The 23,477-nt window shown below is 37.9% G+C and overlaps 3 protein-coding genes across 7 annotated transcripts in view; 1 reads left to right on the top strand and 2 right to left on the bottom strand.

The window, feature by feature from the left end:
• Nucleotides 1-52: 52 nt before the first annotated feature.
• Nucleotides 53-776, bottom strand: LOC115757743 (histone H4). The gene is made up of 2 exons (XM_030698129.1): nucleotides 571-776; nucleotides 53-502 (listed from the first exon to the last, which is right to left on the bottom strand). Exons 1-2 carry the CDS (start codon nucleotides 748-750, stop codon nucleotides 371-373), a joined length of 312 nt encoding a protein of 103 aa, XP_030553989.1. The 5' UTR covers nucleotides 751-776; the 3' UTR covers nucleotides 53-370.
• A 397-nt stretch (nucleotides 777-1,173) lies between these two features.
• LOC115757742 lies at nucleotides 1,174-2,227 on the bottom strand. The gene is made up of 2 exons (XM_030698128.1): nucleotides 1,772-2,227; nucleotides 1,174-1,710 (listed from the first exon to the last, which is right to left on the bottom strand). The coding sequence occupies exons 1-2, from the start codon at nucleotides 2,144-2,146 to the stop codon at nucleotides 1,282-1,284; spliced, it is 804 nt and encodes a 267-aa protein (XP_030553988.1). The 5' UTR covers nucleotides 2,147-2,227; the 3' UTR covers nucleotides 1,174-1,281.
• A 686-nt stretch (nucleotides 2,228-2,913) lies between these two features.
• LOC115757678 (F-actin-monooxygenase Mical) overlaps nucleotides 2,914-23,477 on the top strand; it is a 50,279-nt gene continuing 29,715 nt past the window's right edge. For all 5 annotated transcript variants that reach the window (XR_004017367.1, XM_030698011.1, XM_030698010.1 and 2 more), the window contains exons 1-2: nucleotides 2,914-2,967; nucleotides 9,337-9,429. The gene's annotated coding sequence lies outside the window, so the exon portion shown is untranslated. The remainder of the gene's footprint in view (nucleotides 2,968-9,336; nucleotides 9,430-23,477) is intronic.

Here is a 23,477-nt window from a genome sequence, read left to right as displayed (position 1 = left end):
GCGGCAACAATAAACTCATGTAGCCCGAATTGAAATTGTTAATAAATCAGTATTTGCGCCTTCCTCAAATGATTTATTGGCCTTTTGATTTTGATTTTGGATCAGCAGATCCGGCTAACTGCGTTTACACTTCATCGTAAGGTTGCAAGCAAAAATTGTCATACAAGTTATATACTATATATGGTAATAATAATGGAATATTCTGTTTGTCAACATTTTGTAGTTACTACTGCTTAGATTTGCTCAAATATTCAAGATTATAATGATTGAGGATTAAATATGCTGCTTTTAATGTATATATGTATATTGATTAATTCCAATCCTGCATCAATGCATACGTCATTCACTACCAACGCTGCTGCTGCTGCATTTAGCCGCCGAAACCGTACAGAGTGCGTCCCTGGCGCTTCAAGGCGTAGACAACATCCATAGCAGTGACGGTCTTGCGCTTGGCGTGCTCAGTGTAAGTGACAGCATCACGGATGACGTTTTCCAAGAACACCTATTGGATGCATTGGTAACAGGGTATGTTAGTGTGTGTATTCTGAAATATATTGCAATAATGCTTGCCTTGAGCACACCGCGTGTCTCTTCATAGATCAAGCCGGAGATACGCTTAACTCCACCGCGACGAGCGAGGCGCCTGATAGCCGGCTTGGTAATACCCTGAATGTTATCGCGCAATACCTTACGATGGCGCTTAGCTCCTCCTTTGCCCAGTCCCTTGCCTCCCTTTCCACGTCCAGTCATATTGCTGATCAAGAGTTAGATTTACGCTGTGGTAAAACGAAAACGTTAGTGGCAAAGAAAAAGAAGTGCGCCAGAGCTGGCCAAATGAATCGCCATTTTTATATGTATGCATGACGCCATATTTAAAACGTATTTAGGGAACACACAAGTTTGTAAAAAATATATGCCTGCTTATACGCGTTGCGCACATCTAGTGTACTAAATAAGTTTCAAATTTTGCAATACTGTACATTTTGTTTTTAATTGTTTGTTTATTACAATTTGTTGTTGCGTTTTTTTGCGAAATGTGTGTACCCACCTTTGAAGAAATTTTCAAACAGTGTGCCTGTATTGTCAAAAGCGTAAAATCAGGCAAGAAGTGCCAACACGGTATACCAGTATTTATCATATTAACCATATAAATACCAAATAACGAGTCACCCTGTGCCAGGCCTTTATTTTACATACAGATTTTACGTAGAAACCATTTTAAACAAATATATATATATATATATAAATAATATGAATACTTAGATAATTTATTGCAAATGCTTAGCTGCCGGCAAGATTCATTACTGTGCGGTGCAGTTGTTGTTTCTGGTATTTAACAATTACTTGCATAATTTCCATTTTGGCATCAATTTTTAAGTTCTCATCCAGCTCAAAAACATCCTGAGCAATAGCCATGCCATAGTGAAAACTGGGAGTGCTTTGGGTATCATCTATCACAGGCTCTATAGCAATTGGTGTTGTTTCTTCGACTTCCGCCTCAATATCCTCCATTGGCACATTCAATTCCTCAATTGCAATTTGTTTAGCAGTTTTATTCATTGGCTGCACTTTTGGTGTTCGCTCGGAGGATGACTCCAAGGGACTGCCAGGTTCGGTTTTGTGGTCGTTGACAGCCTGGCTTTCTTCCAGTGCCCTGGTACTAACATTATCCGAGTCTTCCGAGTGCGTGCTGTCATATAGATTTTCCGCCTATCGATTGAATTTCGAATTTTGTATTGGGCTCAATTAATCTATTTCAAATAGTACTTACATCCACACTATTTTTATCGTACACAACAAAGGGCAGAAATTTCAGTTGTTGAAAGAATTTCCAACCCTCCAAACGCTTTATTTCCTCCGGCTGTGCTCCACGAGCTTTTGCATCGACAATTGCCTTCTGTTGTAGCCGGTAGTAGGATGCTAGATTAAGCCATTTCCTGGCCAACTCATTTGTATAGGCTCGAAATTTGAATCTTTTTTCCAGAGTCCATCTTAAGTTCTTCCAGAAATTGTGTTTTAAGTAACGTATACTATAATCTTTATGGGTCTTGTCCCACATATACGGTGTGTTGCGAATTGTCGTAATAACAAAAATAATCACCTCGTCCGACCAGTATGGTCTCGAATTATCGCAAACATTTGTCATTTTGAATGCTTAACAGTAATTTTCTTACGAGTGTCTGAAATTAATCCACTTTTCTTGCAAACGGCAGCTGTTTTTAATGTTTGGCTGATTAGAGAGCGAGACAGATATATGAACTTTGTCGGGAGTTAATTAAAATACCAACAACTGTCCATATGCGCATGAATACTTTCTTTAAAAATATACTAATAATATTTAAGTGTGACCGTTATGACATGTTCGTTTAAATTTCAAAGTCAAATTAGCATTTGAAAAATATATTGCTTTAATTCAAACGTTTTGTTGGGTTTATTATAATTTTAATTATGTGATGTATACAATATTAAATAAATGCTGACCATAAATTCCATAAGAGCATCTCGATTGGAGGTTTATTATATTAACTTATATATATTTATTGTGTTATATCAACTGTATTTATATGTGCCTTCATCTATATGTTCACTGTTGTGATTGCCATGGTTAATAATTGGTATTAAAATTAAATGGAAGTCTTAAAATAAAACACTTGTTTGTTATGATTTTATATGCAACAGCTGTTTTTTGGAATTGCTATTTTTGTCAAAATGACAATCGGATGCTTCGTGACTGATAGGTGGATTGACAAGTCGAGCATTAATATCGATAAGAAACTCAAGGTTTCAATATCGAAACCATATGTGCTAAATCGATAACTTAATAGTTTGGTATTTTTGTTAGAAAAAGTTTGGCATTTTGGTGATTGGTGCTGCTGGTCACATCACGCACAACACTGTAGCAGTCGAAAAAAAACCATTGAGTGTATCGGACGGTGTTTTAGTGCTAGTTTTTGAACCAAAACAAGTGTAAGTTAAGCAGAGCAGAAGTGAAAAGATCTAAATAAAATGCACATGCACGGTTATATAATATAATGAGTGCAGACACAACTGTGCCGCGTCTGCGTGTATCTATGCCGTGTGTGAAACGAAATACTTTGACCGCCTCCTCTGGCTGGCTGCTGCTGACCGACAGCAAAAAACGACCAACGCGTGTGCTGCTGCGGTTATTGCCGCCGCCCGCAAAGCAGAATTTGTCGCCGCCGTGAAACGAGCGCCATCGCAGCGCAGCTAGCTCCGCCGTGGCTGTATTATGAATATAAATATTTTACTATTGAACCGCGTGTCTGGAATTCAAAATAAACGCATACACATATATATATTTACAATCGTATTGTGCGTGTGCGTGAGCGTGGGTGTTTGTGTGTCTGTGTGTGCGTGTGCAGCGCATTGCGACCGCATTCTTTTTATCTCTTCATATCATTCGTCAAAAGGCGCAAGATGATTCATTTTTGATACACTCTGCTGCCGCTCAGCTGTCGGCGTCTGCCTTTCCACGCGCATCCTGCTCACACACACACACAGTCACACACGCGCACGCATGCATTGACGGATGTTACATATGTGTGTATATTCGCCTATTTGTTAAATTAACCGAAAAACACAGTCGCCAGTCCCGTTGTATTGCTCTTCTCAGCCGGCCGCCGTCGCCGCCGCCGCCCCACAAATCAATGTGCCTGCTTTCCATTTTCATGCGTGTTTCGGTTTCGGTTTCGGTGTCTGTTGCCTGTAATATTTTTCTGCCACCCCCCCCCCCCCTGCGTTTTCTGTTTGTTTTATTGATGCCTCTTCTTTGGCTTTTCCTCTGTTCGTTTTAACCGTTCTCGTCGCGAATTGTAAACAAAAAGTTGCAACCGGTTTTCTACTACTTTTCGTCTGCTTCTTCTTGTTATGGCCAATATTATTTTTGATATTATTGTTTTTGTTATTTATTTAAACGCGCTTTTGTTTTAATCGAGTCTTTTCCATTGTCTTTTCCTTCGAAATGCTAGCAATTTCAAATAATTCAACAGTTTTCAATTTTAACTTAAAGGTAAGCTATAAATATTAGCATTAGCACGTGTCGAGTGTAATAAATTTAAGTACTAGATTCCTTAAATAAGTTATAAATACAAATTGAATTTTATACAATAGTCTATCGCAAATTGAATATTTTCATTTGCTCTTATTCGCCAAAAAGTCTTGTATCTAGAAGTTATTTGTGTTTAAAAAGTGGAAGGAATTATACATAATTTTTTTTTTCTTTTTTAATGAATAATTTAAATCTTAATTTCTGAAAGTTTTAATTAGTTGTTAATGTACATCTTATTATCCCTATAGATTTAAATTGATGAAACTAAAAATTAGTTTTTTAAATTAATTTTGGAGTATTTATTTCAAAGTAATTAAACTCTCAGCATAGTCAAAATTTTATGTTCTCTTCTAAGACAAATTCATCCCTTTAATAAATATGTAAAGCTGTATAAGCTGTATATTGAATACCCTATTTCTATGAGGCTATTATTGGCTGGTTGCAATAAGTGTAACAAGTGCTAAATATCTTGATTAAATATGTCTTATCTGCTTTCACTTTCAAAGTAAGTTCTCAAGTTTTCAAAGAAATACCCTTTTAAAATGAATTGTATATTTTGCTAGCAAGTTTGCCACGCACTCAACGCAATTGCATTTTGCATTAAGCTCTCATCTACTTCAACCCAGGATTATTTATATACCATAAATGCTTTTGCTATATGGAAATATGTGAGTGTGCGTGTGTGCGTGTGCTGCCTTGTTGGACTTGAATGTTTCCAGAACAGAAAAACTAGACCATAAACATAAATGTCATTCACGACTGCCATTAGCGTAAAACAGCAGAAGAACGCGGCAAACATAAATCCAGGTCAAAAAAAAAAAAAAAAGAAAAGAAAATAAAACAAACAAAGAAAAGAGATGAAAACCCTGAGCCGATGAGCAAACTGCAGTCAAATGTGCACGCAAGAAACTGAAACAATTGGAAGGCATCTCTCAACAGGGAATCAAGCACAGAGGGCAGGGCAAAGTGTGAAGGGAAAAGCTTTTTGGCAATAGCGCAACAAAGTCAAAGATAAAAGACAACAAAAAAGTGACAAAAAGAAGAGCAAGAAATGAAACTGGATCAGCTTCAATTCGGAAACTGAGACTACACAATATGACATCATTTGGGGTGTAATAAATATGGAAATTTCGTGTCAATGCTGCGAATTGAACTGCATAGTATAATATATACTATACGTAGATGTACAAACTTCAAGCATATGCAAAACTGAAAACCCTTCGCAGATACGCAAAAGCCAATCAAGAATGCGCTTAAACCACTTGAGAATTATAAACACTGCCATGAACACAAACAATGGACGCTAGTCTGAAGAAGAAAGCAAGCTTTTTGGTCATGGTGAATCTTTTTGGTGGAAATGCAAAGAGAGATATGCATGCATATGCATTATCTGCATGCCCATAGTTTGTAGTTAATTGCCCAGACGAAGCTTCGGTTGATGAACTTGTGCAACAACAACAACAACAACAATAATAACAATTGCAACAACAACAATTGCAACTGCAATGAGAGTGGCAACTAAATGACAACAAGACAAGCAGCTGCATTATGCATGCTGTGGCTCAGGACAACGGCTCGTCACGTCTGATAACAATAACTAAGCACGAAAGTACAAGAGAGTGCGACTACTTTATATATATTTCATATACTATATATAGTATATATACACTGTAGTATCTCACGCTTCTCTTTATTTGCATTTAAACTGCGAATTGAACTCTGCCGTCGCTGAAGTTGCAGCTACAATTCGCTGACAGACAGGCTGACAGTCGGACAGCGCAGCTAAGTAGCTCTCCTTGCCACTTGCCACTTGCCACTCTGTGGCAAAGACGAGGACACAACTCAACACAGCTCGACTTCATTTCGTTTTAGAGTTTAAACAAAAACACAAACTTTTCTTTCTTGACTGCTAAAACTTTTGTTGCAGGGGATTTCTACGGTCGAAAAACGCTTTGACTGTTGATAAGATAATTGAAAGCCTAGCCTTCACCACAATGAAAATGCAAACTGTGCAAATAGCTGCTGACATAATTGTAATTAACGATTCCAATTCAAAGTTCCTTGTGTGTCTGAAATCTTCTGGTTGCCGAACATTTCAAGCGTTAATGAATTGGCTAATTATAATTATTATAATCAATTATTATGGATCAGCACACGCAGTCGAACTGGTTTTAGGTCACAGATCAGCTGAAATGTTATACTACAAAATACTATAGACATGCATAGAATGACTGAACTATCTATCTAAAGCTGGGTGAGGGGGTCTTCAGTAAAAAAAAAATATATATTTTTATTTAAACCTTATTGCTGTATTGGAGAACCACAATAATTCAGTCTGGATATTGCGATAATTATAGATAGATAGAGGATAGAGGGAGAAATATTAAAAATTATAATATGCTTAGATAAATAGATAGATAACTAAAGATAAAAGTGTGATATCTACAGCAAACGCAAAAATATTTCTAGATAGAGAGAAAGAGAAGGATAGAGTCTTGGTGGGGCCAAGGGAGAGGAAGATATAAATATCAAAAAGTAAAATCGAGAATGTGAAGATATATATATATATATATATATATATATAGAAAGACTAGATAGATAGATGGGGCAGAGGTCGAATGATAGGAAGTATTAGATAGATAAAGTAGGCCAGATACAAATAGATTAGTTTGATGAAAGGGAAAGTGTAAAGAAAAAGTAAGATAGCGAGTATTACAGACACGAATTGTTGTCGCACACCATTTTCAAGGTCAAATGTCAAACGACAACAAGACTTTACGAGTGTCCTCACCTTCTTCCGAATCCCTGAATCACATGCGGGCAGTGAAGCACTTGAAATTCGAGGGTATCTGAAATTTGAGTAGCTCCATACGACAACCCCTACCCCCTTAAATAAACTAAGAAAAAGTTCTAACGCAATTTCAAGCAATTTGTATAAAGTCGGGGCAAACGCAGTTTGTCAGCAACTCTCTTGAAGTTTCCTTCAATATCTCTTTTAATTTTATTTTTCGTTTGGGCTTTTTTTTTTATTATTTATTTTTATTTAATGTGCTGCTGAAAGAAACCGCAAAAAATTGCTTATCGCTAGAGTTCAATTTTGAAGGCCTTCAGATGCCTATTCGATTTCTTTTCCAATGCCTTTCACGTGACTCTGTGTGTGTGTGTGTGAGTGTGTGTGCTTTGTTCATTATTAATCACATTTTTATCGCCATAACATTGGACAAGTGAAGGCGTCAATTGGCTGCCGTCTGTCGCCCAAGTTCGTCAAACACTTTCACACAGCTTTATCAAAAGGCTTACATCAGCAAATGACCATTTCCCATGTCATATTTTATGTTGTTAGCCGTGGCAGCCTGTCAGCCACTTGGACACACCTCACGCAGGAGAGAGAGGGAGAGAGACAGAGAGAGCGGGGTGTTGGCAATATTAATTAAAAGGAAAAACTAAAGTCCCCAGATGACAGTAATGACCATGACCTCAAGCTGTCTTCACATGGTTTTCTTTTTTTTCACTCTTTTGGCTTTTGTGAAAATTTCACAATTTCATTGCAAAATTAGAATGAGTTTTCTTTTCCACTCATGCACTTGTCTAAAATGGCAGCGTTTTGGCCTTTAATGTGAGCCCAGTTTTCCAGTTTGTTATGAAAATTGATCAGGTTTGCCGCCAAACTGAGCAAAGCATGCAAATCAGCCAGGCGTACGCTCACACAGCTACTCACTCACACGCTCGTACGTACACTCACATTCATTCACACTCATTCACTTAGCTGTATTCACTCATTTAGCTGTTCACTTGCTTTGTTTGGCTCGCTCTGCGCCGCAAATATGATTAAGTTTTTTATTTATGCTTCGATAGCTTCTGTGGCCGGGTCGGCGAAGGAAACTTCGGGGCCGCCTGAGAGTGTTGCTTAGAGAGTAATGTGCTTAGAACTTAGGGAACTTCCAGTTTACAAAATGTAGGTTACACTTAGCTGGGATTAGCTCTGGGACAGCTGTTGGAAATAACAAATAAAGACTTACTAACTAACTAACTAGTTAGTTGTTGAGTTCTTAAAAATAAATGCTTGCAATAGATCTGTTGAGTTTTTAAAATCTGAGACTCCACAAAGTATTTAAAAAGATTCTCAAATGGTGCACAAATATACATATATTCTTATTGCAAATAAAAATCATTTCTATTTTTCTAAATAGAGTTGATTACATTACAGAATTTAGTATGGGATACAAATTTTTCCATTGAATGTAAACTCTTCAAATATATTCCTATATTTTTCCCTACACATTTTTCATTCAATTGCACATATATTTTTCCTTTAATTTGCTTTATTGAACTGTTAAAATCAAATCAATTATCATTTAAAGTTCATGGTTGGACAAGACCCATAAATACCCTTCGGCTAACACTTTGCCAATTGCATATTCTCATCTTTATGCCCGTCGTCTGGCAATACTTTGTAGTTATTGACAAAACGGTTTCTGATTTATTGGCATAATAGATTTGTATCTCTAGTGCAGTCCTCTAGCCGCGCCCCCTTATCAGTTTAGCGAGGGGGAGCTGTCAATTTCTTGATTACATCGCGGCAAAAAAAAAACAAAAACAAATACAATACTGCATTGTTCTATGTTTTGCACGTTGTCAATGTGAAATGCCAATTCTGGCGTCAAGCGAAGGTCTATCAAAACAAACACTGAACAGAACGAACATTTCCAATTTGAGGTGTTGACAGGTCGTCAAGTACGAGGGGGGATACTTTGAGAATGCTCTCCCGATTTCTACAATATGAAAAAAGATATATAAATAGCCATTTCTGAGTGCATGTCACTTTGAATTGGATAGCCGTACAGTTTCCGCCGCCCACCAAACACCAGCCGGAATCTGCTAGGAACCATTCTGTTTAGAAAAATATTGTATTTGCTTTTGGGCATATGAATCACATACACTAATTATAAACAGCGGATGAAACCTAGCCAGATGACGTATTTCGACTAATACGAGACCTTGACTAACCCACGTTATATGATTCTACGGAATCAGGTAGAAATATACACAAATGTTCTAAGCGAGAGTATGCTCGACTGCGAGATATGCTCTACTTTTCTTTATCTAATTTCAGTCTACGGATATTTTTAGATTATTTTAGGAAATTCATTTGTTCACATTTTCAGGTCTATCTTGATAGATAAAGTTATTTTAGATTTAAATTGATTTGTTATAAACAATAAATCTCTATACATGTAATTTATATTCTGTTCTTTTATCTATTTCAGTAAACAACACGAAATCACAGCCAAAATATCAGTTGGTGTTTCTTTCTTTATAAATACCACAAATGTTGTTGGCCAGCAATTAAACAATTTAAGGTGAGTTTGTTAACGTATTTAACTATTTACGAGCTGGCCCTAGATTGAACAATTTACTCAACTAAAAATCGTTTCTCTGGACTTCTATATCTAAACCTTTTAAACCTTTTCCAGTTCAATTAGTTTGTGTCTTAGACTCTTTCTGTATATACATATATCTAAATCTGTACTCATTTATCTTTTGAGAAATAAAAAAAAAAAAAATTAATAATATAATTGTGCAAAAGCATACACATGCATTTATTTTGTGTGATCTCAGCGATTGCAGCGACTATAACAGATAGAGACATTAAATCGAAAGCAGAACAAGTATATATTGTTTTCTCTATAACTTCTTATATTTACCCAAAATTGATAAATACGAATTTAGTTTGTTATGTTACCAAATGTTGGAGATCAAAAGAGCATGGGACTGTGCGGAGTCTCGTTTGGTATAGATAGATTGAAACCTTCTAACATTTTGTCACTCCCACAAAATTATGAAAATCGTTTTTGTTATACATACATAAATGCTCATTGGAATGTCATCATCATTTCACAATGAAAACATATTCGAGATTAAATTATTTATCAAAGACGGAGCTCAGTAGCTACCTTAACTGCGAATACGAGTTGAATGCAGGGAATCTATTAGTCAGGCAGCCCCAACAAAGGCAGTCTTAGGTCTTATTTGTTGTATCTTTAAAATCAATGAAGCTAGAAAATGTGAAAGTGATATTTGCAATGATTTATTTCAATGTATACTAATCCTATTATAAATAAATATATGTCTGACCAGTTTTATAAACTATACAAATCGCTGGCCAAGGTCAATTGCTGGCCCGCTGCTTCCAGCTTGCTTACAGCTCGGTGTCAATTTCACAGTTTGACCTGCTGCTGCTGCATGCAACTGATATTTGTTGCAGTTGTGTGAGTGCTGCACTTGCACCTGACAGTTACTGTTATCAATCCAAGTCCCATTGCACTGCTCGAGCCACCCCATGCACCCCATCCTACATGCCATGGTGCCGAATGCAGTCGACGTTCGATGCTCTTTGTTGGTCCCTGGCCAACTTTGGGGGGTGCAAAGTTTATTGGGCCAATAATACGTCGAACCAAAATAAATATCTATTTGCCACGAAATCGAAACTGGCCAATGCGAAGCGTAACAAATGACAGATCCTATTTTTAATTACGCATGGCGATCGACAAAGTTGTAATTTCAATTGCCGCGTCGATTTAAAGGCATTTTAATTAATTTCAACGACAAACAGCCTTGGGATTTGGGTTTTTCACGCGCAAAACCTAACGGCGAATGAAAAGCGCATTTATTTATGCCGCTCGCTCGCAATTCAATAAACAGATGGAAATGGCATTTGAAAATGAATCAAAAACTTTCCTCAAGTGAAAATATGCAATGCCGTGCTGAGTGAGTTCCTTTACGTTATATACCCTTTAGAGAGGCACTGGGTATATGCAGCCTTAGCCAAATGTTGAACTATTCTAAAATTCCAAAATCGGACAATTTTTACTGATCCTCAAGAGTCCAAAATGGTATAAAATTCCAAAATCGGACAATTTTTGGCCGAGATATTACAAAAAATCAGCAAAAAAGGTGTACTTTACAAACGAGGCTGATCTTGGCGATATTATGTCGACATATAACGTTGGAGATATGTCGTTTCAAAGCGACATATATCAAACCGAGGCTGATCTTGGCGATATTATGTCGACATATAACGTTGGAATATGTCGTTTCAAAGCGTTTTGACGATTTGGGTCAAAATTTTGATTTGCACCTTTTTGATGCCAATCGATAGCACTGATCCTCAAGAGTCCAAGAGTCTTATATCTAAGAATCAACTTTAATCATAGATAGTTCTGTTTCCAAATGCAGATAGCAATTTGCAGGGCATCTGTTAGTCGCACAAGTCCACTGTTTGCCTACTTAGCAGTTATCACTGCTATTTGTTGCTAATATTAGCGTGAAAAGCGGCGCAGCTTGCGATTGCATGTGACTGGGCCTGGCCATTCGGACCGGGCACCGGGGCCAGGGGATCGGGAAACGGGGTCCGGGTACTGGGTACGATGGCTGGGGCTGGTTTTGTGGTTCTGTTGGTTCTTGCCCTGGCGCCGTTGCCGCCAACGTCAGTGCCTCAGTGAAATCCAAGAGATATTTGCACCATTTGCTATACACACTCACACACACACACACACACACGCGCGTGTGTGTGTATTTTATTGTTGCCCCTTTTGCTCCGTTCGCTGTGCTTTCTAACATTTCCTGTGGTTATTTTGTTGTTGATTTTGGTTTTATTCGCATTTAATTGTACAATTTTCCGCGCTATATTTGATTATGCCAAACTATTTTGGTGGTCCAACGCCATTTAGACGAGTTTCTAGTTAGATTTTAAATTTGAATTTCATAATAATTTCTCTTTGTGCTCTAGTGGCAAGTTTATTGAACCATAAACAACAATTTGCGGCACATGTATATATAAATGTAGTTGCCGTTGTTGTTAAACACCAAATGTTTGTTGGCTATTTATGGTCAACCGCCCGTAAGTAAAATATCTATGTTGTTTTTTAATGCCTCGCATAGGTCATTGCCACTAGAAAGCACAAGTACGACATGTCGTATGTAAACATTTGTGCTTGTTTTGGGCGTGTGTGGGGTGTAAAAAACATGGTAAGATGTGTGTCTACATAGATATTCCTACAAATTCATATGTTTATTTGAATGGATTCCACTCTGCCCACCTGCAGGCGAACTGTGGGCAAGTGGAATATGTGGGCCTCTGTCTATGCAATGGCCCTGTAATGGAACCCATCGAGCAGATATTGCCGTCTGTGTTTCTTTATATATATATATATATATCTACATGTGTGTATGTATATTTATACTCGATTTGATTCATATTACTTTAAAGTAGCAGTTGCCTCGAGTTTCCGACAATTACGCATGTAAATATGCAGTTATAGAGCTAGAGCAAATAGTTTTATCCCTTGTTATTTTATCATGCCTATTAAATGAATAACTGGATATAACATTTACTGACCTCTTTTAATATAAATATCGCATACATATGTATATGCTTTGTATTAATTGTTTTTGTATAGTTGCATTTTCGAATAAGATTAATAATTTCGCTAATAACCAAACTGGCAACGTTTCATAATTTTGTTCTGTTTAGCTTTTGGCTTTGGTATTTTATTGATTATTTACTTTAATCAACATTAGCTGTGAAATTGATTAGTTGATTGTTTGGATTATGATGAGTAATGCAATTTAATACAAATATGTATGTAAATACTTTTAAGCCAGTACAACAACAGTAAATTAAATGAAAATGTTCGAATTACATCTTCCCCCGTGATCGATCGCTTCACTAAGTACACAATGCCGACGCTTATTATTAATTTATGATTGCCTTTTCTTTGTGAATAATAGCAAATTAAATAAAAAATATAATAATTATATATTGTTTCTGAATTTGAACCACCGACTTGCTGCTTGTTAGTCCGACGTTCACAGACGTAAGCCACTTTTATGCCTTATTTGACCACTTGCACGTAGAATATTCCAAAACGAAAAGAAAATTTAGTAAAATTGTCAGCTTTCTAGCTTTTCTCGTTCAGGAATATATATTTGGCACATATTTATAGGAATTTCATCAACTTTTTTGATCTTAGCAATCGCAACACATTTAATTGATATTTAGCCGACATGTTTTCCAACTTTTCCAATATTTAATTTTCCCACATGTGTGTGTATGTAAATGTTTTATAATTTAATTTGCTTACAATCACAATAACCTGGTCAATACAATCGCCCTTCGTTTAATCAATTTCCAGGCCTTATCGCTGTTTGTAATTTGTAGTTAATTCAAGTTTCATGGCGCCATTCCATGTTTGTGCGGCTGCCATCTGACTCGGCGTGTTTTATTTGCACACCTATGCAGAAATCGCTGATAAGGCCAATCAGAATAATATTCAAAGGAAATATAAATAAAACACCGAACGCTATCAGTAGAAAAGGGATAGCTGCGTGGGCGATAAGCACGTCTGCAGCAAAGCAAACCTTGACCAACTAAATTGAGGTCGCTGTGGGGAGGGGGAGCATACGGAATCAGCTGTGCGATTGCGATCCAACGATCCAACGACACCAAATATGTATACCATATATGGCCCGAATCGAGGGCAGTTCAGTTATGAAAGGCTTTCGGACCAGGCCGGGCCTGTATACAATCAGCAGTAAGCCAAATTGTGGGGCCAGTTGTTGATTATCAATTTGGAAAGTCAGCGGCAACCGCAGCAATGCCTCAATAAACGGGGCGTGGCCATGGGCATTATGTTTTGTGCAGATAATTGGAAAAGCATTTTAGAAGCTCCTAGCGAGCAGCTTGACCAATGCTACCAGCTCCAAGCACCAAGCTCCACGCTCATCAGCTGGAGTTGCTCGGAGCTGTGCTGGGCAATAAACAAGTTCTAGTTGTTGTTGTTGTTGTTGCTGTTATTATTATTATTATTATTGTTGTTGCTGGTTGCGCATGAATCACCTTTTGTTTTGTTGTGCTTTGTGCGTTGCTTTTGAGAGTTAACTAAACTATGTACACACAGCACAATTTACAGTTAAAGGGCAGCAGCAACTGAAAGGGAGCTCAACTGAGAGAAATGGAGCGACTCCGACTCCGACTCCGCTCCGACTCTGATTCTGATTCTGATTCTGTCCCGTTTATGACGTTTGCACTTAACCCCAACATGGCACAGTTATTTTTTGTTAGCTGCCCCAAAGTTTGCGCATGTGGCGGAAGCAGTTCGGGCGGGCAGCCAAGCGAGAATCATTCACAAACCTTCATTTGCCGCATTCTGACAGTTTTTCCTCTCTGTTTTGTTTTTGTTGTCTTCGGAGGGTTTTCTTTGTTTCATTTTTTCATTTTTTCTGTTGTCGCTTGACTGCACTCACAGCGGATATTGGCAGTAGTCGAATGCAAGGCATTGCAGCACTCCATCCTTTCCCTCCCTTCAAACATGTACATGGAGCCGCCAAAAATATCAGTGAGCGGCGCCTTATTGGCTAAGATACGACACGTGACGTCCGTGGGTGCAACAATTAAGCAAATAATTAGTTAGAAACCTGCGCAACAAATTAAATTTGATTTCACTGTAATTATTGCCTTTTTCACTTTCGCAATAAATCAAATGAATCAAACATCAACTGTGTAGTTTATGTATTTATTATTTGTTAAAAAAAGGGTAAATAAAACTCTAGAGTATTTTTTTTTCCTCCTGAAATAGACAGAAAGACATTAGAGCCTTAGTCACAAAAAGTTTTATATATTACACGCGTCTCGATTTAAGCACATACACATGTGAGGGCTATATAAATCCAACCAGCTAAATAACTGACTCCATAGTTTGTAGTTACAGCAAATGTCTGATTGTATGAATTATATTCTGCCTTTGGCATTTTGATTATAGCAATCATTTACAGGGTATTTTCATTCGCAAACTCCCCACTAAAGCACTTTTACTTACAACTTTTCTTAAACTTGTGTGAATACTAATACACATAAAATGCTGTTTTTCTGTGGCTAAGCAAAACCAATTTTTCGAGTTGGAGTGGATGGAGGAGGGGGTGGCTGAAACAGTCACTGGTTCATGGTCAACTCGTGCGGCTAATGGCTGCAAACGTAAGCAGTCACAGTAATTACAACAAAAACACCAAAAACCACAACAACAACAATAATAATATAACATTGTGCAGCGCCATGGAATCTGGCCAATGAATCAGAGAGCGCTACAGAAATGGGCCAACACACGCCAACGCAGCCAAAATCTGCACACGCGATGCCCAAATATCGAATACATTCAATTATATGAGTGTGTGTGTGTATAAGTCGATTATTGTCGATTTTGTGAGTGGTCGGCGCCTATAGTGCCACGCCCACGCATTTGTTACGGCAAAGTAGCTGACAATTTTGTGTCCAAAGCGCCAAAATGCTAAATTATAAACAGTTTATAAGAAAGACAATCAACTCAACCGGCCAGTGGCAAGGTGAACATAGCTAAGCTACTAAAAACGCGGCACGTGCCCCAAAAGTGGATATTATATGCTTACAAACACTAGATACACGTAGATGAGCTTAAAAGACTATGAAATGTTAAATGTGCAATAGAAATCATGAATAGTTGTAGATAAGTTAGATAGTTACAGATGAAGGTAAAACATGGAATACGAATATGCTTGAGTTCAGAACAGTATGAAAACAAATTGAATAATGTTCATGTCGCACAAATATATTTGTCTTCATTATACTATCGTTCGATGTGCTAGATTCTAAACGAAAATCAATTTGAATTAATTATTTTCTTAACTTAAGACACCGATATATTGCCTAATCTAAATCTGGTGCGACATGTCGTATAAGTAATGTGTGATTCAATCTTTGAAAAAAATACACAACTAAAATTAACAGCGACAAAAATTCTTGCGTAAATTGCAAATGTTAAGCATTGTGGAAATTGTGTCAATTGCTTGAGCTAGAAGAAGACGAAAACAGCAAGAGCGAGCGAGAGCTTGCGTGAGAGCAAGAGGGAGGGAGGGAGACGCAGACATTTGAGCGATTTATCGATCTTGATTTTTGACAAAAACTTGTACACACTTTGCAAACTTAGGCAATTTTATTGGTGGCTAATTTCATAAAAAAAATACGCTGAAAAAAATATATAAATTTTTGGCTACAATTGAATAATTCTGTCGCCACTTTAAGCAGTCAATCATTCAGTCTATCAATCTTGCCGCCGTGCGACAAAAGTTCACTGCACGCGCTCTGTAAGTTTGACCTAAAAAATAAAATTGTTGGAAAATTTGTGTGTGCGTCATGGAGTGATGTCTATGGGCTTGAAGCATACTGTCATCTGTCTGACAGCAGCAACAACGACAACAATAACGCTAATAATAACAAAAAAAAAAATAATAATAACAAAGATAGAAAAACGAGTAACAAAAGTGCTGATGATGCTGATTACATAATCAGCAGCAACGCCGCCAGCGGTCAACACCAAATGAAATAATATTTATCGGATTAATTCTATGACAATTTCATGCTGTAACGCGATAAAATACGCTGATGCCGCAGCTCAATTTCAAAGATATATATATATATATGCAGGTCACAGTTAAAGCAGCTTCCGAATGGAGCATTAAATTAGTCGCTGGTATTAGCCTAACTAAAAATTAACTGCTCTAAGCTGCTGATGAGGTTTTTTTTAAACCTTATTATATGTATTTTATAGGTTACTTTAAATTAATTGGCTTTACTATTAGCTTCGACTTTTTCCTAGAATTTTCTAATAATCGTCTGGAAATCTGAGAATATAAAAACTCTAGCCCGAGCAGACGAGACTCTCATGTGATCATATAAGATCACATTAGATTGCAAATTTGAAGACATATAAGCACGCAAGTTCTAGATATGTAGGGTATCTCGGAGTCGAGCATTTAGCTGCATATCATCTTGTTATATGCTGGCTTAGTGCTATCTGTGGCACTTCCTTGAAGTTTATGGCCTATGTGTTGCATGTGCTGTTGCATGCCGCAACTGCAGCAGGCATAACCAATGCGAACCGAACCAAAGCAAGCCACATACAAATACCTTGTTCGTCTGTCAGTCAGATGCGAGGCGGGCCCACATACATATATGCTCGTATAGAGCATTACATCTATTGTAAAGCATTTTGCTGGCCTCGTCGCGTTTTTCATTTCTCCTCTGACTGACTGACAGACGGACTGACGGGCTGACTGACTGACTGACTGACTGACTGGCGTGTGCTCACTCAATTAGCGCCCAGAGGACCGAAACCGAAACAAAACAACTGAAAACCAGCAGCAGCAGCGTCTTCGCCCTGCCAGTGGGCCGCGGATTGTGCAAATATTTTCCGCTAACTAACCGCAAATGAAATTGTCTTACACAAAAGTACAAGCATTTCGTATAGCAGAAAGAAAGAAGAAAAAAAAGAAGCAATTGTTGCAGCTTTTCTTCTGCTACCAATTCGATGGCATTTCACATTGTTAGAGCGGGGGGCACAAATGTTTAAAAATATGCCTCAAGCGTTGCCGCCGCTCCTATGAAAATGCCAAAAAAAAAAAAACACGAAAAAAAAACAACAAAAAACTTATGTATAAATAGAAAATGAATAAAAATACTTTTGGTTTTCATTTGGCTGCACTTTAAATTGTTAAATTGTTGTTGTTGTGCGGCTTAAATTTACTTTCGTTGCGAAATCGATTATGCTAAATGGCAATAGTTGATGCTTAAAGCAAAAAAAAAAGGTTCTCTTGATTTCAAATTAAAATAAAAATCAGTTCGCGCGAGTTTAAGACAGAAAGTCACAATTTTATTTTAAAAATTTGATAATTTTACTGCAAAAACAACTTTGTTTTGCTGAAAAAAGAACGATAAAAAATATTTTGTTACTTAAGTATTCGATTTTTTTTGGACTAGCTATTAATATAATTAAATATTACTCATACGCACCGTCATCCAAAACCATTTAATGCTGTTTTACTGTGATTAATCGATAATTAGAAGCGCAATTAAAAGTCGCGTATAACCAAACTGATAGCTTATATGTATATATATATATATATATAAATTTATATATGTATGTGTGCATGTAATATTACTCATACGACCCGTTTGGCCGTGATTTGCAGTTCCAAGGAAAACGTCGATAGGAAAGCAGGCAAGCAACAGGCCAAATGTACATATATATATGCCCATATATGTATATAAATATATATTTGAGATGCATCTGTATGTGCATCACAATTAAAGAACAATTATTATTTGCTTTGGCAAATATTTGCAGCATGTGCGCAACTTAAATGAGGCGTTCAGTATAGCCAATGCAGCGCTGCCTGGGACACGTTTCACTTTCATGATACGCACATAAACACACACGCACATAACGGCCACACACACACACACACACACACACGATTTACGCACTTTGCCAAGTCATAAACCTGTCCAAGATATCAGACACAGTTGCGAGTTGCAGAGAATCTGCCGCGTGCCTCGCATGGTTTTTTGTACAAATGCATTTGAAAGTGAAATTCGCGTTTAAGCAGCGACATTTGGTTGCCATTTGTCTTGGAGGCGACCAGAGTGGACACTTGAGTAACACTTAACCAAGGGTCCGGGCTAGGGGCACAATCGCAGAACCAGGAGATGGATTTTCTGTCTGCGTTTATTTTTCAAACTCTGGCATATTAAATAAACAGCGTTTAGTTGCGAGACTTTGTTTTCGTTTGCCATTTGCTGTACTCGATAAATGTTTGTTTTTAGCATGCGGTATCGATGCCACATGGCGGTGCGGCGGGGCTTGCCTTGCGGCATTTTCCATTGAAAAGCGACAATACCAATTTGGTCGCTCGCTTTCCGGTCTGTACAATTTTGTGTTTAGGCATTCCAGCCTTATATGCAATGTTTTATGTTTTGTGCAAGCTACTTGCTTTGATGTGTCTCATTAAAGCGCATTTTTCAAATGCAACGTGACATTTTTCAAGGTTGTTTTTGTTTTTGTAGCTCTTGCTGTTGTTGTTGCTCTTGTCGTTGTTGTCGCATCATTCATCAACATTGCTGACCAACACCAAAAGATTTGTCATGCGGGCAGGCGCATAATTAAATACTTTCACCTGTGCTAGCTTGCAAAAACGCACATACATACACATGTGCACTCTACTATGCACTTACTGCATATGCATATACATATGTATTTATATGTATTTATATGTATATATACGTTATATACATGGATTCATGGCCAAGCAGCCCAAAGCCAATGCACTAAAAATAGGCGCGTTGCCTTTGCCAGAGACAAACATTTTTAATAGCCGCTTTTCACGCACGGTCGTTGAGCTGTCGGTGTCCCCCTCGCATATTCACTCCCCTACTCTACTCTTAACACCCGCCAGAGGACATGAAGACATCAAAGCAACAGCAGCAGCAGCTGGCATGGGGTAAATGCGTGAAAATTACGATTTATGTACCTAAGGCCTTGTCGCCTTTTCGGGTCGGTCAAGTAAATCACCTGAGTATAGACTTTCTCAAATGCAAGCAATTACACAGAGAAAAAAAGTTATGTATTTAGCTGAAAACTGTCCTGATTGACTAACTGACTGACTGATTGAATAATTGACTATTTGGGTGTCTGACTGAAATGTTGGGACAAGCACGAAGTTTTGGAAAACTCCGCCCGCAAGCTTGGGAAAATCGCGAAAAAAGGTTGTATGAATCTTTTCTGTCTACCATCCGATCAGACTCAAACTCATTTTCAAAGATTTTTGTTGAAATTCTTTTGAGAAGAGTTTCACACTTTTCGGAAAATCCTCTTTGATGAAAATGTGGTTTCAAACATTTGATGTGTAAAGTCGAAACTTCGAACTCGAACTGGAAACTCGAAACCTCACGAAAGGTAGATTTAACGGGTGGAAAATTGCTGTCTTCATTTTGAAGGAAAAAACTGGGAACCAAGCAAGTTTTATATAGATCAACTTGTATCTTTCATTTGACATCTTTGAGATATATGTGTGTTTATTAAACATCCCAACCAACCCTTCTATGAATCCATATAGAATGTATAAACATGCCTAGAATATAAGTACAAATCTTGGAGAAATGCGATCAATTGCAGCAGCCACAGATGCAGATACATGTGTATCTTTTTTTGATCTTAACAGGCACATGCTGCATTCTTGGTATTTTTAAAGCAATCCAAGAGTTTCAGCCTTTGCCGCTATGCATATATTTGGTATTCTTGGCTGTGTTTATGTTGTACCATTTGTTTGTTTGGCCTGTAATGTGTATCTTACAGATACTCGACAGAAAACAGCGCTAGCAAAGTTTTTTTTTTGGTGTGTGTCTGTGTGTATTGAAACTGCAATAAATGTTGACTTGATGCCTTTACTTTTGACCTGGAGTTACAGGGCGTTGGCTGCTTACCCAACAAATGTGCATCTACAACTGTGGGCCGACAATGAACCCACCAATGAAAGTGCAATCAAGTCGAGGTGGACTGCGGCTGGAGCTGGGGCTGAGTCTGGGACAACGTCAATGACTGCTGCCAGCGCTAATTGCATTTATCGCTGCTTAGATGTTAATTATGACAGCGCAGAGTGCACTTTGTACAATAAACGTTGAGCACACACACACACATCACACGCTTGCATGCATAGGCGTATCTAGCTGCTGTTGATATTGCTGATTAAGCAGGAGCCGCTCACAGCGAGGTCAATGCTATTGTTGCACTCTGATATAATAGATATTTTTATAGCCCGCACAACCCGCATGTTTCTACAGGCAGTTAAAGCTGCTGATAAGGCGTAAGCTTTTTTGGACCAACAAGGAGTAGGTAACACCTACAAATTGTCTCTCACAAGTTCCCTGTTTCTGTTCTTTGTTTGTGCCATAACTATGGGCTTTCAAGAGTACCTTATGAAATACATGCCTATGTTTTTTCTTGTCACAACAATATGGATTGTTTAATTGGAATCTGCGAAAGACTGTCTTAAATACATATAATCCAATTTTAGAAGAAGAAGGAAGCATATCGATTTACCAGCATTCATCCGTAATGGATGTTAAACCGAATCATCTCTAGTTTATTTTATGCTTCTTTTATATTTAGAAATCAGTTTTAACGCCAAACAATGTTCATTTTGGGGTCAAATTGACTGTTCTCTTGACAGCTGTGTAGATGTTACCAAAGGTATCATTGGAAATATGTAGGAAACTATAAAATATGTATATATTTGTTAATTTGTATTATTGTTTCAGAAATATAGTAGCTTGACCCAATTTGTTTGTGCTTGGGGACGGAGCTCATCTCCCGAATTACATTTTAAACAAAAAATTAACCTTGCATTTGTCCCAAAACATTTAATTCAACGTTTATCTCATAAACAATTTTTGATAAGAAGACACGGTTCGCAATAGTGCACTTTGAATCCGCTTAAGATCCTCCTTCATAAATAATTATGTCAGAAAAAATTAATAACTTATAGTGCAACCCTCTCGCATATTATACAAGTAAGAGGTTCTAGTCGGCAGCTCCCGACTAGGGGATACCCTGAACCCTCATCTTCCAACATCAAATGCATATATATATTAGAAGCTATATGTGAAGTGTGGTGACTCTAGCTCTTATTATTTACCAAAATTACCCAAAAAACAGGATATCGATATCGATTTTTATCGATCTACGCAGACACTAGGAGCATCTACATCTAAAATTTCAAGTCTCTAGCTCTTATAGGTTCTGAGATCCTTGCGTTCATACATACGGACAGACAGACAGACGGGCAGACGGACGGACGGGCAGACGGACGGACGGACGGACGGACATACAGACAGACAGACAGACAGACAGACAGACAGACAGACAGACAGACAGACAGACAGACAAACAGACAGACAGACAGACAGACAGACAGACAGAGAGACGGAAATGGCTAGATCGACTCAGCTATTGGTGCTGATCAAGAATATATATACTTTATGGGGTCGGAGATGCTTCCTTCTGCCTGTTACATATATTTGGATTTTGCACAAATACATTATACCCTTATATCCATTTTTAATGGGTTCAGGGTATAAAAAGCCATATTCAATCCCTCAACTACTCAAGAGCATTCTTATGCTTTTGGTTATATTGATGTTTTTGTTTTGACTAAGTTTTCGTATTTGTATCATCAAATGGTGTCTAAGGTTACGCTTGCAGTTGCCCCTGGCTAAGGTCTGAGGTTATGACAGTGGCCTTAAATATGGACGTTAGCCACAATTTGTGTGTGCGTCTTTAACGAATTCATTGATATTTCTTTTTAGCGAGCATGACCATAATGAACAACATTTAACAACACGAAAGGTTGATGGTGGGTTTATCTTTATTTTCGGGCCGACTTAGGTATATTTATATATGCCCGCGTTCGTGTGTGCAGTTCATTTTGAGTTTTTCTAGTTTATAACGAGCTGGCGTTTAAATAGCGCTAAGTTTGCATATAAATCCAAACAAACAAATAGGCAAAGCTTGTATTCTAGAAGCATTAGTCACAGCGGCGAAATATGCTCATGCGATCAGCGAAAGATGGCAACTTATCTATAAAAGACAGCTGCTGATTACTATATAGAATATATAATAGCTAAAAGATCCAACTAATGATATTTTAATTCAAGCTATTGGCACCTTCTCCACAATAAATAGCTCCAGCTCCAACTAGCATTATATCACCAGCAGCCATAATTATTTAAACAAATATTTGCATAAACATTCAAATTTTGCTGTTGCGTGGTTTGCCTTTCGCATATGTTTCTTGCGTATTTTGATTTGACATTAATAAATTATACACAAAATATTGTTGTTAACTATTACCAAAAAAGAAATGAGAATTGCTTTGCATATATACAATCAATTTGCTGGCCTGGCTTGGCTATATATATATATATCTTGCTTTTTGTTTTTGGGTGTGGCCAGTTCAGTATCCGTTTAATGCATAGAATTCAATTTGTCGCCGTTGCCTGTTGCTGTTTATTAGGCCAAAATAAAGACAACAACAACAACAGCTGCAAGCGCAAGCAACAGCAACAACAAGTAAGGAGCGAGCTCAAAGAGCAAAGCAAACACGTTTTTATGTGCTGGAAAAGTCGCCGGTGCAAGTGAAAGCGCCGACGTCGACGTCGACGTTGACGTCGCTCGTTGCCCGTTAAAGTCCCGACCAACAATGGGAGGCAGTTACTCGCCAGCTTCAAGTTTTCCTTAAGGCGTCCCACCGCCTGCTCCACCTCCTGCTCCTGCTCTTGCTCTTGCTCTGGCGGCGCACGCAGCTTGCCATCATATTTCACTCCTTGCACTTGTCGTGTTTGCCATTGTTGTTGTTGTTGTTGTTGTTGTTGCAGTGGCTATAAAAATAACTGAACACTTGCCATTGCACACTTGGCCAACTTTGGCAACTTGACGCTTACAGCAAGCGGCAACAAACGAGTTGCTGTTGTTGTTGACTCCGTTGC

The sequence above is a fragment of the Drosophila novamexicana genome, unplaced genomic scaffold (assembly GCF_003285875.2).
Source record: "Drosophila novamexicana strain 15010-1031.04,08,12 unplaced genomic scaffold, DnovRS2.1 tig00000108-arrow-pilon, whole genome shotgun sequence".
Taxonomy (NCBI): Eukaryota; Metazoa; Arthropoda; class Insecta; order Diptera; family Drosophilidae; genus Drosophila; species Drosophila novamexicana.
Note: the sequence above shows the minus strand (reverse complement) of the source record. Positions and strands in the feature narration are given on the sequence as shown.

What these genes read in the sequence shown, in the direction of transcription:
- LOC115757743 (XM_030698129.1), bottom strand. Translation starts at nt 750, where the DNA reads ATGACTGGACGTGGAAAGGGAGGCAAGGGACTGGGCAAAGGAGGAGCT. An exon ending in AGACACGCGGTGTGCTCAAG is followed by an intron (nt 503 to 570) that starts GCAAGCATTATT and finishes TGCATCCAATAG; the next exon opens with GTGTTCTTGGAAAACGTCAT.
- LOC115757742 (XM_030698128.1), bottom strand. Translation starts at nt 2,146, where the DNA reads ATGACAAATGTTTGCGATAATTCGAGACCATACTGGTCGGACGAGGTG. An exon ending in ACGATAAAAATAGTGTGGAT is followed by an intron (nt 1,711 to 1,771) that starts GTAAGTACTATT and finishes TTCAATCGATAG; the next exon opens with GCGGAAAATCTATATGACAG.